We start from the raw sequence: 26357 nt of genomic DNA on the forward strand, positions 1-26357 counted from the left end.
GCCAAAGCCGGGAGTCAGTGCAGATATAAGAATTCAGCCATTCCGCAGGATGCTCCCAGCCACCATGCCTCATTTTACCATGATTGCCTTGGAAGTTGCTCTGAAATGACACATCAGTGAAAGAGAAGTGGATTGCAGTGTGAGAAGGGTGGGTGAGATTTATCTGGGAGTTCTGCCACCATGAGCCCACTCTCAGTGGAGGAGCAACACCTCACACTCCATCTAGGTAGCCTCCAACCTGATGGCATGAACGACCATCTCTCCTTCTGGTAATACTTTTCCTTCCTCTATTACCCACTCTGGCCTCTTACCTCTCCTCCTCACCGGCCTATCACTTCCCTCTGGTGCCCCTCCTCCTTCCCTTTCTCCCAGCATTTCATGTGTGTTTATCTTGGAGGAGGTTAAAGGAGAGGGAAGAGAGAATGTCAGATAGTGGAGAGCATCCCTCTGGCCATCCTCCTCAACAGCTGGAGGGACAGCCTACCTGGGGGAAGCAACAGTGGCCGTGCCTCTGGCACTGTCTGACCCTGTAGCTCAGAAGGGTGGGGAATTGAAAAGGATGGCAGCAGCAATAGGGGAGTCTATAGTCATGGGGACAGATAGGCGATTCTGTGCATGCAAAAAGGAACAGGTAGATCACCTTCCAGATTCCAGGGTCCATGATGTTTCTGAACACATCCACAATATCCTGAAAAGGGAAGGTGAGCAGCCAGAGTTGTGGTACATATTAGTACCAATGACATAGGTAGAAAAATGGAGGAGGTCCTGAAAACAGCATACAGGGAGTTAGGAAGGAAGCCGAGAAACAGGACCTCAAAGTAGCATTATCAGGATTGCTGCCTGTGCCGTGTGACAGTGAGCATAGGAATAGAATGAGATGGCTGATAAATGTGTGGTTGAAGAACTGGAGCAGGGGCAAGGATTCAGATTTCTGGAAAGTTGGTACCTCACCTGGGGCAGGTGTGACCTGTACAAAAAGGATGGTTTGCACTTGAATCCAAGGGGGTCTAATATTCTAGCAGGCAGATTTACTAGAGCTGTTGGGAGTGGTTTAAACGAAAATATCAGGGGGAATAGGGCACTAGTGCAATAGAGCTGAGAATGAACCAGCAGGTTTACAAGTAGATGATGGGTGGAATATGAATGTAAGGAAGGACAAGCCAATGATTGGGTACAAATGCAGCCAGAGCAAAGAGTTAAATTGTACCACAGAGGCAAAATTCAAAAGGGCAAAGAATGCAGGACTGAAGGTGTTTTATTTAAAGGCGTAGTATTCGGAATAAGATGGACAAACGTTTGGGGCAATTAGCATTTAGGGATATGACGTTGTGGATATCACTGAGTCGTGGCTGAAAGAAGGTCATAGTTGGGAGCTTAACATCAAAGGATGTACTTTGTATTGAAGGACAGGCAGAAAGACATAGGCTGTGGTGTGGCTCTGTTGGTAAGAGATGGAATTACATCTTTAGAAAGAGGTGACATAGGGTCAGAAAATGTTGAATCTTTGTGGGTGGAGTTAAGAAACTGCAAGGGTTAAAAAAAAATTACAGGAATCGTATATAGGCCTCCAAATAGTAGCCAAGATGTGAGGTTGAGATTGCAAAGGGAGCTGGAAAGAGCATGTAATAAGGGTAATGAACAATTGTAATAGTAGACTTCAATATGCAAGAGGATTGGGAAAATCAAGCTGGTGTCGGACCGCAAGAGTGGGAATTTGTTGAAGGCCTGAGAGATGCTTTTTAGAGCAGCTTGAACTTGAGCCTCTTTGGACCGGTTGGACTACATCCCAGGGTTCTAAGAGAGGTTGCTGAAGAGATAATGGATATGTTGGTCATGATCTTTCAAGAATCACTTGATTCTGGCATGGTCTGGAAAATTGCAAATGTCATTCCATTCTTTAAGGGAGGAAGGCAAAAGAAAGGAAAGGCCAGTTAGCCTCACCTCAGTAATTGGGGAAGTGTTGGAATCTATTATTAATTATGAGGTTTTGGGGTACTTGGGGAGACTAACAATAAAATAAGTCAAAGTCAGCATGGTTTCCGTGAGGGGAAATCTTGCCTGACAAGTTCTTTGAGGAAGTAACAAGCAGCGTGGACAAAGGAGAGGCAGTGGATGTCGTTTACTTGAATTTTCAGAAGACAAAAGATAAAATCCTATGGTGTTACAGGAAATATGCTGCCATGGATAGAGGAATGGCTGACAGGCAGGAGGCAGCAAGTGGGAATAAAAGGGACCTTTTCTGGTTGGCTGCCAGTGACTAGTGGTGTTCCTCAGGGGTCAGTATTGGGATTGCTGCTTTTCACATTGTTTGTCAATGATTTAGATGATGGAATTGATGGCTTTGTGGCAAAGTTTGTAGATAATACGAAGATAGGTGGAGGGGCAGGTAGTGCTGTGATTGCAGCAGGACTTAGACAAATTGGAAGAATGGGCAAAAAAGAGACAGATGGAATCCAGTGTTGGGAAATATACAATAATGCATTTTAGTAAAAGGAACAACCTACTCTAACCATTCCAGCCCACATAGCTACACATTTTTCTATCATCTATATACCTATGTGAGAATGGCGTAAATATTCCTAATGTTTCAGGTGGCAGGGTGAATATACTTCTCCACCAAAGGAGGTGTAAGATTCACCTTCCTTCCGTTAGCCAGCAGGTCACTCTTGGACAAGGTGTAGCCCCTGATCAGGGTCACGTGAGCACATGGGGGCCGGAGGTGGATGTCGTATGAGCAGCCTGTGCAGATCACAACTCCTGGTTATGCGACCACTGACACCAGGCAGACAGTCTCCGAAGAGTATTGAGTAAAGCTGAGGTCACTCATCTTGTAAAGACACTGACAGGAAGAAGGCAATGGCAAACCATTTCTGTCAAAAGGTTTGCCGAGAACAATCATACGAGAAGGCTGAGAGTGAATGATTGAATGTATCTGCATGGCAGTGTGTTCCATGGCATTGTCACTCTGTGTGTTTAAAAAAAACCCTGCTTTGACACCTTCCTTATTCTTTTGTCCAATCACCTTAAAGTTATGCTGCCTCGTATTAGCCATTTCTGCCCTGGCTGTCCACTTGATCTATGCCTCTTATCATATTGTACACCTCTATCTTGTCACTTCTCATCCTCCTTTGCTCCAAACAGAAAAGTCGTAGCTCATTCAACCAAACCTGTTCTGTAATTACAGGTGAGGACCCTCATAAATCCAGCAGCCCATTCATCACAGCTGTGTTTGGAGCCAGTGCAGGGGCTGCCAGCGTCTTTGGGAACACCCCCCTGGATGTGTTGAAGACACGGATGCAGGTGGGAAGGGAGCTGCTGAAGTGAGATCTGTACTGGTTCAGTGTCTCTTGTAGATTAGAATGCTTAAAGAAAATGTTGGGAAGCCGGGTGGCTGTGCCCAGTGAGAAATTCCTGGGTGTTGTTCCACAATGGAACGTTAGCCAACTCAGCGCCAAGTGTAACCTCCACACAAAATGCTGGTGGAATGCAGCAGGCCAGGCAGCATCTATAGGAAGAAGCACTGTCAACGTTTTGGGCCGAGACCCTTCGTTAGGACTAACTGAAAGGGAAGATAGAAAGAGGTCTGAAAGTAGGAGGGGGAGGGGGAAATGCAAAATGACAGGAGAAGACCGGAGGGGGTGGGATGAAGCTAAGAGTCGGAAAGGTGATTGGTGAAAGGGATACAGAGCTGGAGAAGGGAAAAAGATCATGGGACAGGAGGCCTAGGGAGAAAGAAAGGGGGAGGGGAGCACCAGAGGGAGATGGAGAACAGGCAGAGTGATGGGCAGAGAGAGAGGAAAAAAGGTGGGGGGGGGAATCTAAATATTTCAGGGATGGGGTAAGAAGGGGAGGAGGGGTATTAACAGAAGTTAGAGAAGTAAATGTTCATGCCATCAGGTTGGAGGCTACCCAGCCGGTATATAAGATGTTGTTCCTCCAACCTGAGTGTGGATTCATCTTGACAGTAGAGGAGGCCATGGATAGACGTATCAGAATGGGAATGGGACGTGGAATTAAAATGTGTGGCCACTGGGAGATCCTGCGCTTTCTCTGGTGGACCGAGCGTAGGTGTTCAGCGAAACGGTCTCCCAGTCTGCATCGGGTCTCACCAATATATAAAAGGCCACACCGGGAGCACCGGACACAATATACCACACCAGCCGACTCACAGGTGAAGTGTCGCCTCACCTGGAAGGACTGTCTGGGGCCCTGAATGGTGGTGAGGAAGGAAGTGTAAGGGCAGGTGTAGCACCTGTTCTGTTTACAAGGATAAGTGCCAGGAGGGAGATCGGTGGGAAGGGATGGGGGGGGAACGAGTGGACAAGGGAGTCGCGTAGGGAGTGATCCTGTGGAAAGCAGAAAGGGTGGGGAGGGAACAATGTGCTTGGTAGTGGGATCCCATTGGAGGTGCTGGAAGTTACGGAGAATTATACATTGGACCCTGAGGCTGGTGGGGTGGTAGGTGAGGACAAGGGGATCCCTATCTCGAGTGGGGTGGAAGTTACGGAGAATTATACATTGGACCCTGAGGCTGGTGGGGTGGTAGGTGAGGACAAGGGGATCCCTATCTCGAGTGGGGTGGAAGTTACGGAGAATTATACATTGGACCCTGAGGCCGGTGGGGTGGTAGGTGAGGACCAGGGGAAACCTATCCCGAGTGGGGTGGCGGGCGGATGGGGTGAGGGCAGATGTGCGGGAAATGGGAGAGATGCGTTTGAGAGCAGAGTTGATGGTGGAAGAAGGGAAGCTCCTTTGTTTAAAAAAGGAAGATATCTCCTTCGCCCTGGAATGAAAAGCCTCATCCTCAGAGCAGATGCGGCGGAGACAGAGGAATTGCGAGAAGGGAATAGCTTTTTAAACCCAGTGTAACCTGCTGATAAAGAGGAAGACATTGTCTTGAGCAAGTCCTTCAATGGGAAGTCTCGTGTTCTGTACAGTAGAATAGAGAACCTCTGACTCATCAGACATGGGAACAGAATGAGGTCATTTGGCACATCAGGTCTGCTCTGTCATTCTATCATGGCTGACTTGTTATCTCTCAACTCCATTCTCCTGCATTCTCCCTGGAACCTTTGATGCCCTGACTACCAAACTCCGCTTTAAATATGCCCGATGACCTGGTCTCCACAGCCATCTGTGACAATGAATTTCACAGCTTCAGTCCCCTGTGTGCCCTCTCCAGTCCTGACTGGTTCCGAACAGCATTGCACAAACCCCCGTATTCTCACAAAGTCCCCTGTGTGCCCTCTGCAGTCCTGAGTGGTTCTGTACAGCATTGCACAAACCCACGTATTCTCACAAAGTCCCCTGTGTGCCCTCTGCAGTCCTGAGTGGTTCTGTACAGCATTGCACAAACCCCCGTATTCTCACAAAGTCCCCTGTGTGCCCTCTGCAGTCCTGAATGGTTCTGTACAGCATTGCACAAACCCCCGTATTCTCACAAAGTCCCCTGTGTGCCCTCTGCAGTCCTGAGTGGTTCTGTACAGCATTGCACAAACCCCCGTATTCTCACAAAGTCCCCTGTGTGCCCTCTGCAGTCCTGAGTGGTTCTGTACAGCATTGCACAAACCCCGTATTCTCACAAAGTCCCCTGTGTGCCCTCTGCAGTCCTGACTGTTTCTGTACAGCATTGCACAAACCCCGTATTCTCACAAAGTCCCCTGCAGCCCTACATAGTCCCATTCTCACGGATTCCGTGAGAATGTAGGGCAGCGGAGAGGTCTCAGCCTTACCACCAAGTTGAAGGTCTACAGAGCAGTGGCTCTCACCAACCTCCTCTATGCCAACGAGACCTGGACTGTCTACAGCAGACACGCTAAACAGCTCAACCACTTCCACTTGAGCTGTGTCCACAGACTTCTCCATGTACGATGGCAGGACAAAGTCCCAGACACGGAGGTGCTGGAGCGGTCTAACACCCACAGCGTCTACACCCTCCTACAGAAAGCCCAAGCCAGATGGGCTGGCCATGTCATTAGGATGTCTGACAGTCGACTACAAAAACAGCTGCTGTATGGAGAGCTGAGCCAGGGCAAGCGCTCAGTTGGACGGCAGAAGAAACGTTTCAAAGACTGCCTCAAAGAGTCCCTCAAAGACCTCAACATCAATCCCAGCAGCTGGGAATCTTTTGCTCTGGACCGCCCAACCTGGTGGAGCAGAACCACTAAAGGAGCGTATGCAGCAGAAATCAGACGCACCGCAGAGGCTCAGAGGAAATGCGCCGTGCACAAGGCTCGAGCTACCTCCACTTCCACTGCAGCACCTACCCTCATGTGTCCCACATGTGGGCGAGCTTTCAGGGCCCGGATTGGCCTCACCAGTCACCTCCGGACCCACAGTCACAAACCCTCCACCTGACAGAAGTTGTGCTCATCTTTGACTCCGAAGGACGACGAACAACAACAACATAGTCCCACGCAGTTTCGTACTATTCTATAGTCCTACACGGTCCCACACAGCACTATATGGTTCAATGCAGTCCTACACAGTCCCACACAGCACTATATGGTTCAATGCAGTCCTACACAGTCCCACACAGCACTATGTGGTTCTATGCAGTCCTACACAGTCCCACACAGCACTATATGGTTCTATGCAGTCCTACACAATCCCCCACAGTCCCACATAGTCTCATGCAGCCTTACTGTCTGCAAAGCAGCCAGCTGCAGAATTTAGTTGGGGACCTCTTGCCAGCCTGGATAGAAGAGCTGGACTGGAGTCTGGCTTGTTTGGTTTTCCATCTGACGTTCCTCTCCCAGACGGATAGCAGGGCCCTCTCTGCTGACCTAAACGCAAGAGATTCTGCAGATGAGCAACACACAAGAAGTGCTGATGGGACTCAGCAGCTCGGGCAGCATCCATGGAGGGAAATGAACAGTTGATGCTTCAGGCCGAGACCCTTCACCAGGACTGGAACGGAAAGGGGAAGAGCCAGAGTAAGAGGGTGAGGGAGGGGAAGGAGTCCAGTTGTGAGTTTACTTCCAGTGGGGAGAAGAAATGCCTTTTGTACAACCAACCACAAGATCTTGAGGCGGATTCAAGTTTGGCAGTCCGTTTTGTACATTGGTTGATTGTCAGTCTGTGTGTGTGATTCTATTGTATTTTTCTATTCTACTGCAAATCATGCAAGAAAATGAATCTCAGGGTGTACAGTATGTGGAGATTTATACATACATTGATGAATTACCATTGAACTTTGACTGAGCTCCTGCTGTTTGAAGACCATCCACAGGATTCCCTTCACCATTCAGTTTCCTTCCTTCACTCCAACCCAGAAGTCTGTTCCAGATTTTCATTCCACTGTGTGAGCAAATCCTGCCATTAGCCCCTGCTCAGTTTGAAACCAGGCGCTATTTGTCCGCCACCTCCACCTGTTTGTATCATAAAGGCACACAAAAGGGAGACAGATCTTTCAGCCCAACCGGCCCATCCTGACCAAAGTATCTATCTGAGCCAGTCCCATATCCTTCTAACCCTGGAGTTCTTAACCTGGGATCAGGGGTCGGTGGAAGTGAAAGAAATATATCTTTACTTTCACTAAGGTTTAACTGAGATTTAGCATTTCCTTCAATGGTGAATGCAGCTAACAAACTACAGTAATATTATCAGTACCTGTGACTTTGTCACCAAAAGAAATCACAGATATTTTCATATCACATTACAGTTTAATGTTCTTATTCAAGCTCAGCAACAGCTTTCACATTGATATGTCATTTAAAAAAATAAAATTTACTTTTAACTCGCCTATATTTTAATGTGTACTCTTGTTATTTAATGCATTCTTAATACATGGCATTGTATATGGTGAATAAAGTTGATCCTTGTATAATCACGGCCACTGAGCCTCAACATGATAAATATCACCGAGATTAAGGTTTAGACTTTGCTGCCTGCAGGTTGTGAGGAGTCCTTACCCTGACATGGTCATTGCTCTCTTTTTTGCAGGGCCTTGAGTCACACAAGTACAAGAGCACAGCGGATTGTGCATATCAGATTCTGAGAAACGAGGGGCCCTGTGCGTAAGTAGCAGCATGTTGACCCTCTCCTAATTCCACACTGTCAAACTTTCAAAGCCTCTAAGCGGCTGTTGCCTTGTGTGCGGCAGGTTTTACAAAGGGACGGTTCCGCGCCTGGGCAGAGTGTGCCTGGACGTGGCCATTGTCTTTGTTATTTACGAAGAGGTCATCAAAGTTCTGAACAGGACGTGGTGAACTGAGAACAGATTCAGCAGCGGCACCACACAGCTCCTTTCCCCACCCCTTCCATTCTTTCTTGTTTCCCGACAACTACCTGATACCCCTTCTCCCTCTCTGTTCCCCTCCCCCTCTCTCCTTTTCTCCTTCTCTCCCCCTACTCTCCCCCGCCTCTTACTTTTCCTCCCTCCCTCATGCTTGCTGCTTCTCTCCCCTCTTTTTCGTTCACCTTCCCTTATTCTCCCCCTCTCCCTCCCCTCCCCCTCCTTCTGTGATCTAATGCTGAATGACGAGCCAGCTTTTCCATCAACTGCATTTGCCAAAAGGAGTATAACTTGTGGTCATGCTGGAGGAGGCTGCCTCGCTGTGGGGTGGTTGGGTATTGTCAGGATAGACCTGCTGCTCTATTGTGCCCATTCTGATGCCCTCTTTCTTAGGGGATTTGATAGTGATACTTTTCAGTGAGTTTGTGGACAATTCTTGTTCCCTGACCCCTTCAGGATACTTTACAGTGCTCGAAGCAGAGGCTGACTCTGAGCCAGCCTGTGAATCAGTACTGGAACCCAGCACTGTTGGGATTAAACTGATTACCTCTTCCACACCATGCCAGGAAAGTAAACCACGTCAAGTAAACTGGAAAGTACTTCTTTTCTTTTTAAAATGCAGTTGATTCTCAGTTGGTTTAGTATAGCTTTCCCGATCTGTCAGGGTGCTATTTTTAAAAATGTTATTACACACAGTTTAATTTTATCTTTAGAATTGGTCTTTGGACGTTTTCAAATCTTTCAGTCACCTGTCTTAATCCCTCCGTCCATGGCTCACTGTCTGGTGCCTCTGTGAACTGGCTGAGGCGATGTAGATACTCAAACTATTAACTTGGATGACTGAGTCTGGCACAATCCACCAAGTAATCAGCTTAGACTCTACAACCATGAGGAGTTACAACTTAGACCCCTCCCCCCAACTCCTACACCTCCTTTCCCTAGGGCCTAGCCACTTGGACTAGGTTGCTGAGTCACATTGCAACAGGACTCATCGGGGATCCACTCCTTTGGTAAATTATTCTTTTTATTCATTTATTACAATATTTTTGCCCCTCAGTTGAGAGACGAAGGCTGGCTCCCATGTTAATGAGCAATATTCCAGAAACACTGAGAAAACCAGATCAGTCGTCTAAGCTGAGTCACCGCAGGACAATTATAGCGATGCTTTGTTTGAGAATGACAGAAGATAATAAATGGCTTGTTCTGGAACAACAGTGTGTTGTTGGGCCTCTGTTCTAGAACAACAAAAAACCATGGAGGGTTGTTTGAGAACAACTAAAGGTGTATAAAGTTTTGTTCTTGAGCAACCGAGGATTATAGAAGAATATCTGGAACAACAGAAAGTTTACTCTAGAATAGCTAAATATTACTATGGATTTTTTCTAGAAAAACTGGTGTGTACAGATCTGTTCTAGAGCAGAAGCACACCATGAAGCCATTGTTCCAGAGCAGCCAATTAGGTAACATCAGCTTTGTTCAAGAACAACCACAGTTCATGTGTGTTTTCTAGAATAGCAGAGGATACCAGAAGCTTTGTTCTAGAAGAAATACACACTGTGTAGACATTGTTCTAGATCATGCTGAACAACTAGAACAACTGAAGTTCCATTGCTGATGCTTTGCTAAATGGGGCCATGGAGGCTTATTAATGTTGAACAAAGGGGTTGTGCTGTTCGGCTGGATTGTACTATGGGTTTGCTGTCTTGCTGTTATCTCATGTTACGTTCTTACACTGAGTTTATAATAAAATTATGGAACCTAATTATGGTGTATTAAATATCCCATGCTGTTATGGAAAAAGCTGCTCACATCATTAAGCAGATGTAATTGGAATGAGTAACTATGATACCCTGTCTGGCAGTGACCCTTGTGTTTTCTGGTTAAGGCTTTGAGAGTATTGGCTGTTTTCCAGATACCACGTCTGTTTTGAAAATATCACTAATTGAGCACTGATCTCTCCATGTACAACACACCAACCACAAACTGAACATGGACAACAGCACATGAAACCTCAGGAGAGGAGAGGGTAATGTTTACAGGCAGCACCAAATCATAAATGCATGACTTTCTGCAGAAGCTGGAAATCCAGAGCAACTCACAGAAAATGCTGGAGGAACTCAGTATGTCAAGCTGCATCTATGGAGAGGAATAAATAGTCAATTTTTCAGGCCGAGACCCTTCATCCAGACTGGAAAGGAAGAGGGAAGAACCCAGAACAAAAAGGTCGCGGGAGGGGAAAAAGTACAAACTGGCAGGTGATAGATGAGGCCAGGTGAGGGGAAAGGTGAGTGGGTGGAGGAGGGGAGGAGATTAAGTAAAAAGCTGGGAGGTGATTGGTGGAAAAGGTTAAAGAGTTGAAGCAGGGGGAATCTGATAGGAGAGGAGAGTGGACCATGGGAGTAGGGGAAAGAGGAGGTGCACCAGAGGGAGGTAACAGGCAGGTGAGAAGTGAAGGAGTGAGAGGGGAACTGGAATTGAAATGGGGAGGGGGGAATTTACCAGAAGTTAGATAAACACCCCCCTTGCCTTAAATGATTGCCCTCTAGTATTATACATTGTAACCCTTGGGAAAATATACTAACCATTTATCCATGCATCTCATAATCTTATAACAATTTCCGTTCAGCTGCTGCCACTCCAGAGGAAATGGCCCTAGTTTGTCCATCTCTAATTATAGCTCCTACTCACTAATCCAGGCAGCATCCTGGTAAGCCTCTTCTGCACCCTCTCCAAAGCCTCGACATCCTTCCTTTAATGGGGGTGACAAGACTGTAAGCAATACTCCGGATGCGGCCTAACTAGAGTTTTATAAAGTGGCACATAACTTCCTGACTCTTGAACTCAGTTCCCCCACTAATAAAGGCCATATGCCTTCTTTACCACCCTATCTACCTGTGTCACTACTGTAACTGTCTAAAACAGAGTCACACAGGGCTGTAAGGGGGTTAAATACACTGAACCTCCATGAGAGAGAGTTTCCAGGAGAATCTCACTCTCCTCACAAGATGTTTTATACTTCATCACAAAGATAAAAATAAGCTATTAACTACAGTTTCAATTAATAACATTTCGAAATTGGTTGGTTAAATTTTCAGAATTATGTATTGACAATGATATCACATCAACTAGCAGAACCTTCTCAAGTATTCAAAGTTCGGATCAACTTTATTCACTGAATACATTTATATGGATTAGGAATTTGCTGTGGTGTGTTGGTCAAGACGTGGCCTGCAACGAAAAACGACAATATTCAGCAACTATAAAGAGCAAAGAATTATATAAAACTAAAATTAGTGGTTAAAGGCCAGATGTTCAGAGTTCAAAGTACATGTCACCATATACATATCATTTTCCTGTGGGCATACTCAGCAAATCTATTAAATAGTAACTATAACAGGATCAACAAAAGAACAACCAGAATGCAGAAGGCAACAAACTGCAGAAGCAAATATAAATAAATAGCAATAAATAATGAGAACATGAGATAACCAGATAAAGAGTCCTTAAAGTGAGATCATCAGTTGTGGGAACATCTCAATGGATGAGCGAGTGTAATTATCCCCTTTTGTTAAAGAGCCTGATGGTAACTGTTCTTGAACCTGATGGTGCAAGTCCTGAGGCTCTTGTACCAATAATGTTATGGCAGCAGTGAGAAAGGAGCATGGCCTGGGTGGTGATGACTGCCGATGATGGAAGCTGTTTTGCTGCAATAGTGTGCTCGATGGCTTTGCCCGGAATGTACTGGGCCGTATCCATGGCCCGGAATGTACTGGGCCGTATTCACTACTTCTGATGACAGAAATGTTTAGTATCCCATAGTACTTCACAGAAGGGAACTTTCAATATTGGTGTCTATCGGAAAGCCGGATGCCCAAAGATACATCTTTAATTACAGTGTCGAGGAATGGAGATATTCAGATTCTGAGAGTGAGGATAAAGAAACGAGAGATATCAGGTTGGCTGCTCAGATATAAGAGAAGAGAATATAACGAACTTCACAACTAACCAGGAGGTTGAAATGTCCTGAACTGTGCATTACCTCGCAGAGTAATAGCAGGAACATTCATCTGTTGTCTTGCCTGGGACAGAATCAGGATATCCCACACTCAGTGACTGGTTTCACCAGCTACACAGTATCAATTGGAAGTGAAATTGTACACGTTTTATTTCCTGAAGACTCAATCTCATTTTAGTTCAGCTTAATTATGTTATTCATAACGTGATAACACCAGAACGAGATTCTAACAGTAGACACTTTCAGGGAGCTATTAATTCAAGCCCCAAGATCCCTGATTTTGAGTCCTGTGGAACTGGCTTTGGCACTATGTGCCTTCCACCCTGATGGGAGTGGGACAAGCAGTCCCTGAGCAAGGTGGGTGGGATCCTTCATGATGTGACTGGCCCTTTCCTGGCACCTTTCTGTATATAAGTCCATGATGATGGGCTGGCTGGTGCCAGTGAAGTGCTGGGCTGTTTTGAGCACCCGTTGTTGAGGCTTCCTGTCTGCTGCAGTGCAGTTTCCGTACCGTGCAGTGATGCAGCTTGCTGGCAACTGGTAAGCAGATCACTGTCCTAGTGACAGGACCTCGGAGGTGGCAGGATATTCCATTGTCTCACAGCCTGAGTGCAGCTGCTGGTGCTACTCCAGTGAGCAACCACCCCGAAAGCTCATTCCTGCTCCTGCAGTTGGTGGTGTTGGGATGTCAGGGAAAGGACCTGGAGTCACTGAAGATTCTTCAGGTGGAGGTTTGGCCACTGCTGGCCCCGGAACAGAAGGACTAGTCCTACAGGAGATGATGGATCCGTTTGCCCGAGGCATCTAATCCTACACCGCACACCCTCTCCAGCCACAGTTTGCTGCTTGGGAACATTCTTGCAGTGGTTCTGGGCTCCAAAAAACTAATTAAATATGGAGATAATATTGGTAAAAGGAATTTCTGGGGATGAGATGGTTGCTGACTCTTTGTTGACTGTGGGCTTGTGGAGAGGGTGTGGGGAAAGATACTGGGGCCTATGTCGCAGGTCATCGTGAATAGCTGCATGATACCGGACTTGATCTATGGGCTGTTCCCAAGGACACACACGGAAACAAGCATCGCGTGCTGCTGGCAGATCATCAGCTCGGTGAAAGACACCCTTTGGTCTGTCAGCACATTGAAACGTCGGTGAAAGCATGCTGCCGACTGGCACATTCCGCACTGCAGGGGTACATGCTGAAGGACACACTGAAGCTTGGTGCAGCCATTGCAAGGGCTCAGTGAGAGAGGACCACAGTCTGGAGCAGGAGGGGCAGGTTGGGTGAGGAAGCCCTTCAGTTATTGTAGTAGGGTATCACCCCAGGGAGCCACGTATGGTAGCACTGTTACTGATGTGCAGGAATGTTATAGAACAGTACTGCATGTACTATGACAGTTATTACCCTACAACCATCAGCTCCTAAAGTAGTATAGATAACTTCACTTACTTTTTAAAAAAGGTCTTAAGAATAAGCCCAAAAATTATAGGCTGGTGAGGCTGACATCAGTAGTGGGAATGTTATTGGAAGGTTTTCTAAGGGACTGGATAAATTGTAAGTATTTGGATAGACAGAGACTGATTAAGGATGGCCAACAAGGCTTTGTGTATAGTAGGTTGTGTCTAACCTATTCTGAAGAGGTTTTCGAGCAAGTTATCGGGAAAGCTGACAAAGGCAAGCAGTGCTTGTTGTCTACATGGACGTTAGTAACACCTTTGACAAGGTCCCGCATGCGAGGTTGGTCATGAAGGTTCAGTTGTTTGGCATTCAAGATGAGGTAGTTAGCTGGATTAGACATCAGCTTTGCAGAAGAGGCCAATGAAAATACAATCAACATTTTGGGCTGAAACATCGACTGTACTTTTTTCATAGATGCTGCCTGGCCTGCTGAGTTCCTCCAGCGTTTTGTGTGTGTTGCTCGGATTTCCAGCATCTGCAGATTTTCTCTTGTGCAGGATGTTGGGGAGGCTTAATTGGAGTATTTGGTCACCTACCTGCAGGAAAGATGTAAGTAAGATTGAAAGTGTGCAGGAACATTTACAGGAACTTAAGGACCTGAATTACAGGGAAAGGTTGAATAGGTTAGGACTTTATTCCCTAAAATGTAGAAGATTGAGGAGAAATTTGATAGAGGTATACAAAATTATGAGGGCATAGATAGGGTAAATGCAAGCAGGCTTTTTCCACTGAGGTTGGGTGAGACTGCCTTAGGAGTCTGTGAAGATCGGCATGATATTTAAACTTAGACAAGTTTCTATAGACGTGTGTGGAGCATATATCGACAGGTTGCATCATGACCCAGTATGGAAACAGCAATGCCTTTGAAAAGAAAATCCTACAAAAGCAGGGATACAACCAGTCCACCACAGGCAAAGCCCTTCCCAGCGTTCAGCATATGTACACGGAGCGGTGTCTCAGGAAAGCAGCACCAGTGTCATCATCTGCTGTTTTGCTGTTCTGATGTACAAGTGACTAATAAGACAAATCTGCATTTGAACTTTTCAATGTGGGTCAATAATGGGGGCGGGTGGGGGAGGAATCTCATTGAAATCTTTTGCTTGTTGGAAGTACCAGTTAGAGTCGACGTGGAGAGGATGTTTCCTGTAGTGGGAGGGTTGAGGACCTGAGGGCACAGCCTCAGATTAGATGGACATCCCTTTAAAAGAGAGATGAGGAATTTCTTCAGTCAATTGGAAGTAAATCTAGGGAATTCATTGCCTTAGATGGTTATGGAGGCCAAGTCATTGGATATATTTAAAACGGAGGTTGATAGGTTGTTGATCAGTAAGGGTGTCTAACGTTACAGGAGAAGGCAGGAGAATGGGGTTGAGAGAGAAAATGAATCAGCCATAATGGAATTGCAGAGTAGGTTCAATGGGCCGAATGACCTAGACCTGTTCCTACGTCTTATGAAGCAACAAATGAGGAATTTAGAGGCAAAAATACAATTGGAGAGAGAACCTCTTCAGTTGCAAAACTGCTCTGAAGGTAGTACGTTATCATTTTATAACATCCAATCTTTGGGTATTGTCCACAGTGATGTGGACGGGTGATAAAGGAAACCTCTTGATGTTGGGATGACCTGGGAACAAATGCTCATGCAAGCAGGAGGCACAAGAGCCAGTCACTTGGCAAGCCTGGAGTCTGGGGGTCAATACTGAAGATCATAGACCAAAAGCTGATCAGAGGTCTAGAAGATGAAGCCTGGAGACCCAACGACCTGTCCTGGAGTTAGAGGACAGTCTGTGTTTGCATGGGTGGCAGAGAGGTTTCTTTTGCTCTTGTTGTTTTGTTGCTTGTTATGTTCTGTGTTCTTCTGCTGATCATTGTAGGCATACTACAATACTATATTGGCTCCAGAATGTGTGGACTGCCTACCCCCAGCACACACTCAGGGTGTATTGGTTGTTCACACAAACAACACCTTTCACTGTGTGTTTTGATGTACGTGTGACAAAACAATTAATTGGAATCTGAACCTGGTAGTTCTGCACTAGGTCAGGATGTTGGAGTGGGTGGGTTGTTTAGAGAGAGACCAGAGTATTAGGTACAATGGGCTTTTCATTGTTGGAGGCTTCATTCAGACATGGATCCAATTACACCTCTGTTCAGTCCTTCATCCTGCTTTCTGTTCAACTGGGAGCAACAGTAGTTTCTTTATTTTGGTAACTGATAAAGTGTTTAGAGTGATGTCCTTTCACCAGGAGTTGCCAGCTCTAGTTTGGCATATACAGTGTCTATAAAAGTATTCACCACCACCCCCCCACCGGAGGTTTTCCTGTTTTATTGTTTTACAACATTCAATCACATGGATTTAATTTGTTTTTTTAACACTGATTGACAGAAAAGACTCTTATGTCAAAGTGAAAACAAATTTTACAAATCGATCTAAATTTATTATAATTATTGAACACTAAATAATGATTGCATGATTACTCACCCCTTCAAGTCAGTATTTAGTAGATGCGCCTTTATTAGCAATTGCAGCCTTGAGTCCGTGTGGATAGGTCCCTATCAGCTTTGCACATCTGGACACTGCTATTTTTCCCCAATCTTTACAAAACTGCTCAAGCTCTGTCAGATTGCATGGGGATCATGAATGACAGCCCTTTTCAAGTCAAGCCACAAATTCTCAATTGGATTGAGGTCTGGACTCTGTCTTGGCCACTCCAGAACATTAACTTTGTTGTTTTTAAGCCATTCCTGTGTAGCTTTGACTTTATGCTTGAGGTCATTGTCTTGATGGAAAATAAATATTTCCCAAGTCGCAGTTCTCTTGTAGATTACATCAAGTTTTCCACCAGGATTTCTCTGTCTGATGGCCAAAAAAATTCAATTATTGTTTAATCAGACCACAGAACCTTCATACAGCTAATATCAGAGACTCCCACATGCCTTCTGGCAAACTCTAGCCAAGATTTCATGTGAGATTTTTCAACAGTGGCTTTTTCTTTGCCACTCTCCCATAAAGCTGTGACTGGTGAAACACCCGGGCAACAGTTGTTGTATACACAGTCTCTCCTATCTCAGCCACTGAAGCTTGTAACTCCTCCAGAGTTGTCATAGGTCTCTTGGTTGCCTCCCTCACTAGTCCCCTTCTTGCACACTCACTAAATATTTGAGGGCAGCCTGCTCTAAGCAGATTTACCACTCTGCCATATTATTTCCATTTCTTGATGATTGACTTAACTGTACTCCAAGGGATATTCAGTGACCTGGAAATTGTGTTGTATCCATCTCCTGACTTGTGCTTTTCAATCACCTTTTCACGAAGTTGCTTGGAGTGTTCTTTTGTCTTCAAGGCGTAGTTTTTGCCAGGAGTCTGACTCACTAGCCAGGACCTTCCAGATACAGGTTTATTTTTACTACAATCAATTGAAACACCTTGACAGCACACAACATGAACAAACAAGCTGGATGAACTCAGCAGCCCAAAACATTGACTGCTCATTTCAACGGATGCTGCCTGACCTGCTGAGTTCATCCAGCTTGTTTGTACGTGTTGATTTGACCACAGCATCAGCAGTCTACTTTGTGTTGACAGCACACAGGTGGTCTCCGGTGAGGGCCAGTGTGTGTGTGTGTGTGTGTGTGTGTGTGGGACCGTCCCCCAGTGAGGGTCAGTATGTGTGTGGGACCGTCCCCCAGTGAGGGTCAGTGTGTGTGTGGGACCATCCCCCAGTGAGTGTCAGTGTGTGTGTGGGACCGTCCCCCAGTGAGGGTCAGTGTGTGTGTGGGACCATCCCCCAGAGAGGGTCAGTGTGTGTGTGGGACCGTCCCCCAGTGAGGGTCAGTGTGTGTGTGGGACCATCCCCCAGAGAGGGTCAGTATGTGTGTGGGACCGTCCCCCAGTGAGGGTCAGTATGTGTGTGGGACCGTCCCCCAGTGAGGGTCAGTGTGTGTGTGTGGGACCGTCCCCCAGTGAGGGTCAGTATGTGTGTGGGACCGTCCCCCAGTGAGGGTCAGTGTGTGTGTGGGACCGTCCCCCAGTGAGGGTCAGTGTGTGTGGGACCATCCCCCAGTGAGTGTCAGTGTGTGTGTGGGTCCGTCCCCCAGTGAGGGTCAGTGTGTGTGGGACCATCCCCCAGAGAGGGTCAGTGTGTGTGTGTGACTGTCCCCCAGTGAGTGTCAGTGTGTGTGGGACCATCCCCCAGTGAGGGTCAGTCTGTGTGTGTGACCATGCCCCAGTGAGTGTCAGTGTGTGTGTGGGTCCGTCCCCCAGTGAGGGTCAGTGTGTGTGGGACCATCCCCCAGAGAGGGTCAGTGTGTGTGTGTGTGTGTGTGTGTGTGTGTGTGTGTGTGTGTGTGTGTGTGTGTGTGTGTGTGTGACCTTCCCCCAGTGAGGGTCAGTCTGTGTGTGTGACCATGCCCCAGTGAGTGTCAGTGTGTGTGTGGGTCCGTCCCCCAGTGAGGGTCAGTGTGTGTGGGACCATCCCCCAGAGAGGGTCAGTGTGTGTGTGTGACTGTCCCCCAGTGAGTGTCAGTGTGTGTGTGTGTGGGACTGTCCCCCAGAGTGGGTCAGTGTGTGTGTGTGTGTGACTGTCCCCCAGTGAGGGTCAGTGTGTGTGTGTGGGACCATCCCCCAGAGAGGGTCAGTATGTGTGTGGGACAGTCCCCCGGTGAGAGTCAGAGTGTGTGGGACCATCCCCCAGTGAGGGTCAGTATGTGTGTGTGGGACCGTCCCCCTGTGAGGGTCAGTGTGTGTGTGGGACTGTCCCCCAGTGAGGGTCAGTATGTGTGTGTGGGACCGTCCCCTGGTGAGGGTCAGTGTGTGTGTGTGGGACTGTCCCCCAGTGAGGGTCAGTGTGTGTGTGGAACCATCCCCCAGTGAGGGTCAGTGTGTGTGGGACCGTCCCCCGGTGAGGGTCAGTGTGTGTTTGGGACCGTCCCCCGGTGAGGGTCAGTGTGTGTGGGACCACCCCCAGTGAGGGTCAGTGTGTGTGGGACTGTCCCCCAGTGAGGGTCAGTGTGTGTGTGTGGGACCGTCCCCCAGTGAGGGTCAGTGTGAGTGGGACCGTCCCCCGGTGAGAGTCAGTGTGTGTGGGACCATCCCCCAGTGAGGGTCAGTATGTGTGTGTGGGACCGTCCCCCTGTGAGGGTCAGTGTGTGTGTGGGACTGTCCCCCAGTGAGGGTCAGTATGTGTGTGTGGGACCGTCCCCTGGTGAGGGTCAGTGTGTGTGTGTGGGACTGTCCCCCAGTGAGGGTCAGTGTGTGTGTGGGACCATCCCCCAGTGAGGGTCAGTGTGTGTGGGACCGTCCCCCGGTGAGGGTCAGTGTGTGTTTGGGACCGTCCCCCGGTGAGGGTCAGTGTGTGTGTGTGGGACCGTCCCCCAGTGAGGGTCAGTGTGTGTGTGTGGGACCGTCCCCCCGGTGAGGGTCAGTGTGTGTGTGGGACCGTACCCCGGTGAGGGTCAGTGTGTGTGGGACCATCCCCCAGTGAGGGTCAGTGTGTGTGTGAGACCGTCCCCCAGTGAGGGTCAGTATGTGTGTGGGACCGTCCCCCGGTGAGGGTCAGTGTGTGTGTGTGTGTGTGTGTGGGACCATCCTCCAGTGAGGGTCAGTGTGTGTGTGTGCCTGTCCCCCAGTGAGGGTCAGTGTGTGTGGGACCATCCCCCAGTGAGGGTCAGTGTGTGTGTGGGTCTGTCCCCCAGTGAGGGTCAGTGTGTGTGGGACCATCCCCCAGAGAGGGTCAGTGTGTGTGTGTGTGTGTGTATGTGTGTGTGACCTTCCCCCAGTGAGGGTCAGTGTGTGTGGGACCATCCCCCAGAGAGGGTCAGTGTGTGTGTGTGTGTGTGACTGTCCCCCAGTGAGTGTCAGTGTGTGTGTGTGGGACTGTCCCCCAGAGTGGGTCAGTGTGTGTGTGTGTGTGTGACTGTCCCCCAGAGAGGGTCAGTGTGTGTGTGTGGGACCATCCCCCAGAGAGGGTCAGTATGTGTGTGGGACAGTCCCCCGGTGAGAGTCAGTGTGTGTGAGACCGTCCCCCTGTGAGGGTCAGTGTGTGTGTGGGACTGTCCCCCAGTGAGGGTCAGTGTGTGTGTGGGACCATCCCCCAGTGAGGGTCAGTGTGTGTGGGACCGTCCCCCGGTGAGGGTCAGTGTGTGTTTGGGACCGTCCCCCGGTGAGGGTCAGTGTGTGTGGGACCATCCCCCAGTGAGGGTCAGTGTGTGTGTGAGACCGTCCCCCAGTGAGGGTCAGTATGTGTGTGGGACCATCCCCCAGTGAGGGTCAGTGTGTGTGTGAGACCGTCCCCCAGTGAGGGTCAGTGTGTGTGTGGGACCATCCCCCAGTGAGGGTCAGTGTGTGTGTGGGACCGTCCCCCTGTGAGGGTCAGTATATGTGTGGGACCATCCCCCGGTGAGGGTCAGTGTGTGTGTGGGACTGTCCCCCAGTGAGGGTCAGTGTGTGTGGGACTGTCCCCCAGTGAGGGTCAGTGTGTGTGTGTGGGACCGTCCCCCAGTGAGGGTCAGTGTGTGTGGGACCGTCCCCCGGTGAGGGTCAGTGTGTGTGTGGGACCGTCCCCCGGTGAGGGTCAGTGTGTGTGGGACCATCCCCCAGTGAGGGTCAGTGTGTGTGTGAGACCGTCCCCCAGTGAGGGTCAGTATGTGTGTGGGACCGTCCCCCGGTGAGGGTCAGTGTGTGTGTGTGTGTGTGTGGGACCATCCTCCAGTGAGGGTCAGTGTGTGTGTGTGCCTGTCCCCCAGTGAGGGTCAGTGTGTGTGGGACCATCCCCCAGTGAGGGTCAGTATGTGTGTGGGACCGTCCCCCGGTGAGGGTCAGTGTGTGTGGGACTGTCCCCCGGTGAGGGTCAGTGTGTGTGTGTGGGACCGTCACCAGTGAGGGTCTGTCCTGTGTGTGTGTGTATATATATATATATGTGTGTGTGTGAGACTGTCCCCCAGTGAGGGCCAGTATGTGTGTGGGACCGTCCCCCGGTGAGGGTCTGTGTGTGTGTGACTGTCCCCCAGTGAGGGTCTGTGTGTGTGTGTGTCTGTCCCCCAGTGAGGGTCAGTGTGTGTGTGTGTGTGCCTGTCCCCCAGTGAGGGTCAGTGTGTGTGTGTGTGTGTGTGCCTGTCCCCCAGTGAGGGTCAGTGTCTGTGTGTGTGTGTGTGTGTGTGTGTGTGTGTGTGTGTGTGTGTGTGTGTGTGTGTCTGTCCCCCAGTGAGGGTCAGTGTGTGTGTGTGTGTGTGTGTGTGTGTGTGTGTGTGTGTGTGCCTGTCCCCCAGTGAGGGTCAGTGTGTGTGTGTGTCTGTGTGTGTGTGTGTGACTGTCCCCCAGTGAGGGTCAGTGTGTGTGGGACCATCCCCCAGAGAGGGTCAGTGTGTGTGTGTGTGACTGTCCCCCAGTGAGTGTCAGTGTGTGTGTGTGGGACTGTCCCCCAGAGTGGGTCAGTGTGTGTGTCTGTGTGACTGTCCCCCAGTGAGGGTCAGTGTGTGTGTGTGGGACCATCCCCCAGAGAGGGTCAGTATGTGTGTGGGACAGTCCCCCGGTGAGAGTCAGTGTGTGTAGGACCGTCCCCCTGTGAGGGTCAGTGTGTGTGTGGGACTGTCCCCCAGTGAGGGTCAGTGTGTGTGGGACCGTCCCCCGGTGAGGGTCAGTGTGTGTTTGGGACCGTCCCCCGGTGAGGGTCAGTGTGTGTGGGACCATCCCCCAGTGAGGGTCAGTGTGTGTGTGAGACCGTCCCCCAGTGAGGGTCAGTATGTGTGTGGGACCGTCCCCCGGTGAGGGTCAGTGTGTGTGGGACCATCCCCCAGTGAGGGTCAGTATGTGTGTGGGACCGTCCCCCTGTGAGGGTCAGTATATGTGTGGGACCGTCCCCCGGTGAGGGTCAGTGTGTGTGTGGGACTGTCCCCCAGTGAGGGTCAGTGTTTGTGGGACTGTCCCCCAGTGAGGGTCAGTGTGTGTGTCTGTGTGACTGTCCCCCAGTGAGGGTCAGTGTGTGTGTGTGGGACCATCCCCCAGAGAGGGTCAGTATGTGTGTGGGACCGTCCCCCGGTGAGGGTCAGTGTGTGTGGGACCGTCCCCCGGTGAGGGTCTGTGTGTGTGTGTGTGTGTGTGTGTGTGTGTGTGTGACTGTCCCCCAGTGAGGGTCAGTGTGTGTGTGTGTGCCTGTCCCCCAGTGAGGGTCAGTGTGTGTGTGTGTGTGTGTGTGTGTGTGCGTGCCTGTCCCCCAGTGAGGGTCAGTGTGTGTGTGTGTGTGTGTGTGTGTGTGTGTGTGTGCCTGTCCCCCAGTGAGGGTCAGTGTGTGTGTGTGTGTGTGTGTGTGCCTGTCCCCCAGTGAGGGTCAGTGTGTGTGTGTGTGTGTGTGCCTGTCCCCCAGTGAGGGTCAGTGTGTGTGGGTGTGTGTGTGTGCCTGTCCCCCAGTGAGGGTCAGTGTGTGTGTGTGTGTGTGCCTGTCCCCCAGTGAGGGTCAGTGTGTGTGTGTGTGTGTGCCTGTCCCCCAGTGAGGGTCAGTGTGTGTGTGTGTGCCTGTCCCCCAGTGAGGGTCAGTGTGTGTGTGTGTGTGTGTGCCTGTCCCCCAGTGAGGGTCAGTGTGTGTGTGTGTGTGTGTGTGTGTGCCTGTCCCCCAGTGAGGGTCAGTGTGTGTGTGTGTGTGTGTGTGCCTGTCCCCCAGTGAGGGTCAGTGTGTGTGGGTGTGTGTGTGTGCCTGTCCCCCAGTGAGGGTCAGTGTGTGTGTGTGTGTGCCTGTCCCCCAGTGAGGGTCAGTGTGTGTGTGTGTGTGTGTGTGTGTGTGTGTCTGTGTGTGTGTGACTGTCCCCCAGTGAGGGTCAGTGTGTGTGTGTGCCTGTCCCCCAGTGAGGGTCAGTGTGTGTGTGGGACCGTCCCCCAGTGAGGGTCAGTGTGTGTGGGACCGTCCCCCAGTGAGGGTCAGTATGTGTGTGGGACCATCCCCCGGTGAGGGTCAGTGTGTGAGTGGGACCATCCCCCAGTGAGGGTCAGTGTGTGTGGGACCATCCCCCAGTGAGGGTCAGTGTGTGTGTGGGACCGTCCCCCTGTGAGGGTCAGTATGTGTGTGGGACCGTCCCCCGGTGAGGGTCAGTGTGTGTGGGACTGTCCCCCAGTGAGGGTCAGTGTGTGTGTGTGGGACCGTCCCCCAGTGAGGGTCAGTGTGTGTGGGACCGTCCCCCAGTGAGGGTCAGTATGTGTGTGGGACCATCCTCCAGTGAGGGTCCGTGTGTGTGTGGGGCCGTCCCCCGGTGAGGGTCAGTGTGTGTGTGTGCCTGTCCCCCAGTGAGGGTCAGTGTGTGTGTGTGTGTGTGTGTGTGCGCCTGTCCCCCAGTGAGGGTCAGTGTGTGTGTGTGTGTGTGTGTGTGTGTGTGTGTGTGTGACTGTCTGTGTACAACATCAGTAAAGCAAGCCCCTTTCCCACCTTCCCACCCAGTCAGGTCTCCAACCCCAGGGTAGGCCATGTCCAGGCCTTCATTCCTTGGCCCCAGATTCTCAGACCACAGACATTGAGCCTCCCATTTTGGACTTCATCCCAGGACGTTGATCCTGAACATTCAAAGGTAAAAGTGCTTCTTGAAGTTCTCCTTTACACTCTGGCTGCTTCTTCCAGTAGCAGCCGATTTTGGACGGCAGAGGGATGGTCCTGGAGAGGTGGTGTCCTTTTGCTTTTTCTGTGAAAGAGCAATTATCAGCGGCATGGTTTTTAGGTCACTGGCTCCCTGTTCTGGCTGCTCACTTACCACAACAAAAGAAAGTATTTGCAATTATTAACGGTCCTTCCTGTTGCAAAGGACTTGGCAACAAGTGAATTGCTCTGGAGGCTGTGATGTAGAGCAGGTCACCGGGGTCTGTGTGAGTGCTGAAGGACAAACCTGTGATCACGAAGTCCTGGGGTTAGTACCCAGAGCTTGGCAAAGTCTGTAGCCCTGTGAGACCAAGTTAGTCTTTGGAGGTTGGAGGCCTGATATCTGTGAGTCCGTGGCCAAGGTCTGCAGGCTCAGAGGTGGCCTGTTCTGGAGTTGGAGGCCTGTGTGTGTGTGTGTGTGTGTGTGTGTGTGTGTGTGTGTGTGTGTGTGTGTGTGTGTGGGAAAGGGGTTTGATTTGATGTTTTGTTATTACTGCTGTGTGGCAGCTTGTGTTGTTCTGTTGAACATTGTGGACGTGCTACGTCAATGCTGCAATGTGTGAGGGCATATGTTTTAATGTACATGTGATAAATAAATGAATCTGAAGGCTGTGAAAAACTCCCCAACTAGTAACCTATTAGTTAATCAAATTTACTAGATGTTAATGCAACGGGGGAATAAGAAACTCCTCCGCTCTGTGCTTTGAAACTTGCTGCCACGGGCAGTGGTTGAGGTGTCTAAGGGAAAGGGAGTTCCCTGTGATGGAGCACATTTACCAGAAGCACTGCCACAAGAAAGCAGCATCCATCATCAGGGATGGCCCACCATCCAGGCCAAGCAGCCATCATCAGGGATGGCCCACCATCCATTCCAAACAGCCATCATCAGGGATGGCCTACCATCCATTCCAAGCGTCCATCATCAGGGATGGCCCACCATCCATTCCAAGCGGCCATCATCAGGGATGGCCCACCATCCATTCCAAACAGCCATCATCAGGGATGGCCCACCATCCAGGCCAAGTGGCCATCATCAGGGATGGCCCACCATCCATTCCAAGTGGCCATCATCAGGGATGGCCCACCATCCATTCCAAGTGGCCATCATCAGGGATGGCCCACCATCCATTCCAAGCGTCCATCATCAGGGATGGCCCACCATCCATTCCAAACAGCCATCATCAGGGATGGCCTACCATCCATTCCAAGCGGCCATCATCAGGGATGGCCCACCATCCATTCCAAACAGCCATCATCAGGGATGGCCCACCATCCAGGCCAAGTGGCCATCATCAGGGATGGCCCACCATCCATTCCAAGTGGCCATCATCAGGGATGGCCCACCATCCAGGCCAAGTGGCCATCATCAGGGATGCCCCACCATCCATTCCAAGTGGCCATCATCAGGGATGGCCCACCATCCATTCCAAGCAGCCATCATCAGGGATGGCCTACCATCCATTCCAAGCGTCCATCATCAGGGATGGCCCACCATCCATTCCAAACAGCCATCATCAGGGATGGCCTACCATCCATTCCAAGCGGCCATCATCAGGGATGGCCCACCATCCATTCCAAACAGCCATCATCAGGGATGGCCCACCATCCATTCCAAACAGCCATCATCAGGGATGGCCTACCATCCATTCCAAACAGCCATCATCAGGGATGGCCCACCATCCATTCCAAGCGGCCATCATCAGGGATGGCCTACCATCCATTCCAAGCAGCCATCATCAGGGATGGCCTACCATCCATTCCAAGCGTCCATCATCAGGGATGGCCCACCATCCATTCCAAGTGGCCATCATCAGGGATGGCCTACCATCCATTCCAAGCGGCCATCATCAGGGATGGCCCACCATCCATTCCAAACAGCCATCATCAGGGATGGCCCACCATCCAGGCCAAGTGGCCATCATCAGGGATGGCCCACCATCCATTCCAAGTGGCCATCATCAGGGATGGCCCACCATCCATTCCAAGTGGCCATCATCAGGGATGGCCCACCATCCATTCCAAGCGTCCATCATCAGGGATGGCCCACCATCCATTCCAAACAGCCATCATCAGGGATGGCCTACCATCCATTCCAAGCGGCCATCATCAGGGATGGCCCACCATCCATTCCAAACAGCCATCATCAGGGATGGCCCACCATCCAGGCCAAGTGGCCATCATCAGGGATGGCCCACCATCCATTCCAAGTGGCCATCATCAGGGATGGCCCACCATCCAGGCCAAGTGGCCATCATCAGGGATGCCCCACCATCCATTCCAAGTGGCCATCATCAGGGATGGCCTACCATCCATTCCAAGCGGCCATCATCAGGGATGGCCCACCATCCATTCCAAGCGGCCATCATCAGGGATGGCCTACCATCCATTCCAAACAGCCATCATCAGGGATGGCCCACCATCCATTCCAAGCGGCCATCATCAGGGATGGCCCACCATCCAGGCCAAGCGGCCATCATCAGGGATGGCCCACCATCCAGGCCAAACAGCCATCATCAGGGATGGCCCACCATCCAGGCCAAGCGGCCATCATCAGGGATGGCCTACCATCCAGGCCAAGCGGCCATCATCAGGCAGGAGGTCCAGGGGCCTTAGATCCCACACCACCAGTTATTACCCTGCAACAATCAGGCACGGATAAGCTCACTCAGCCCAGCACCGAAATGCACTCACTTTCAATGACTCTACAACTCGTGTTCTCAATACTAGTTACTACTATTTTGTATTTGCACAGTTTCTCTTCTTTTATAACAATTACAGCATGGAAACAGGCCGTCTCGGCCCTTCTAGTCCGTGCCGACAAAGGTTACTGTCAGTCTTTGTAGTTTTTCATTGATTCTATTGCATTTCTTTGTTCTACTGTGAATGCCTGCAAGAAAATCAACTTTATTTATTTAGAGATGTAGGATGGGACGAGCCCTCTGGGCCCAATGAACCGCACCAGACAACAATCCTCCTATTTGAGTCCAGCTTATTGCAGGACCAATTGACTGCTCGGTACTTCTTTGGAATGTGG

At 50.0% G+C, this 26357-nt stretch overlaps 1 protein-coding gene across 1 annotated transcript in view; it reads left to right on the forward strand.

Moving 5' to 3' along the window:
* The window catches only part of LOC132395220 (tricarboxylate transport protein, mitochondrial-like), a 32564-nt gene extending 22574 nt beyond the window's left edge, over positions 1 to 9990 (forward strand). The window contains exons 7-9 of the mRNA XM_059971507.1: positions 3185 to 3300; positions 7945 to 8018; positions 8105 to 9990. Of these exons, the coding sequence (XP_059827490.1) occupies positions 3185 to 3300; positions 7945 to 8018; positions 8105 to 8210 (296 nt within the window). The 3' untranslated portion in view covers positions 8211 to 9990. The remainder of the gene's footprint in view (positions 1 to 3184; positions 3301 to 7944; positions 8019 to 8104) is intronic.
* Positions 9991 to 26357: the final 16367 nt, after the last annotated feature.

This window comes from Hypanus sabinus, chromosome 6 (genome assembly GCF_030144855.1).
Source record: "Hypanus sabinus isolate sHypSab1 chromosome 6, sHypSab1.hap1, whole genome shotgun sequence".
Lineage (NCBI taxonomy): Eukaryota > Metazoa > Chordata > Chondrichthyes > Myliobatiformes > Dasyatidae > Hypanus > Hypanus sabinus.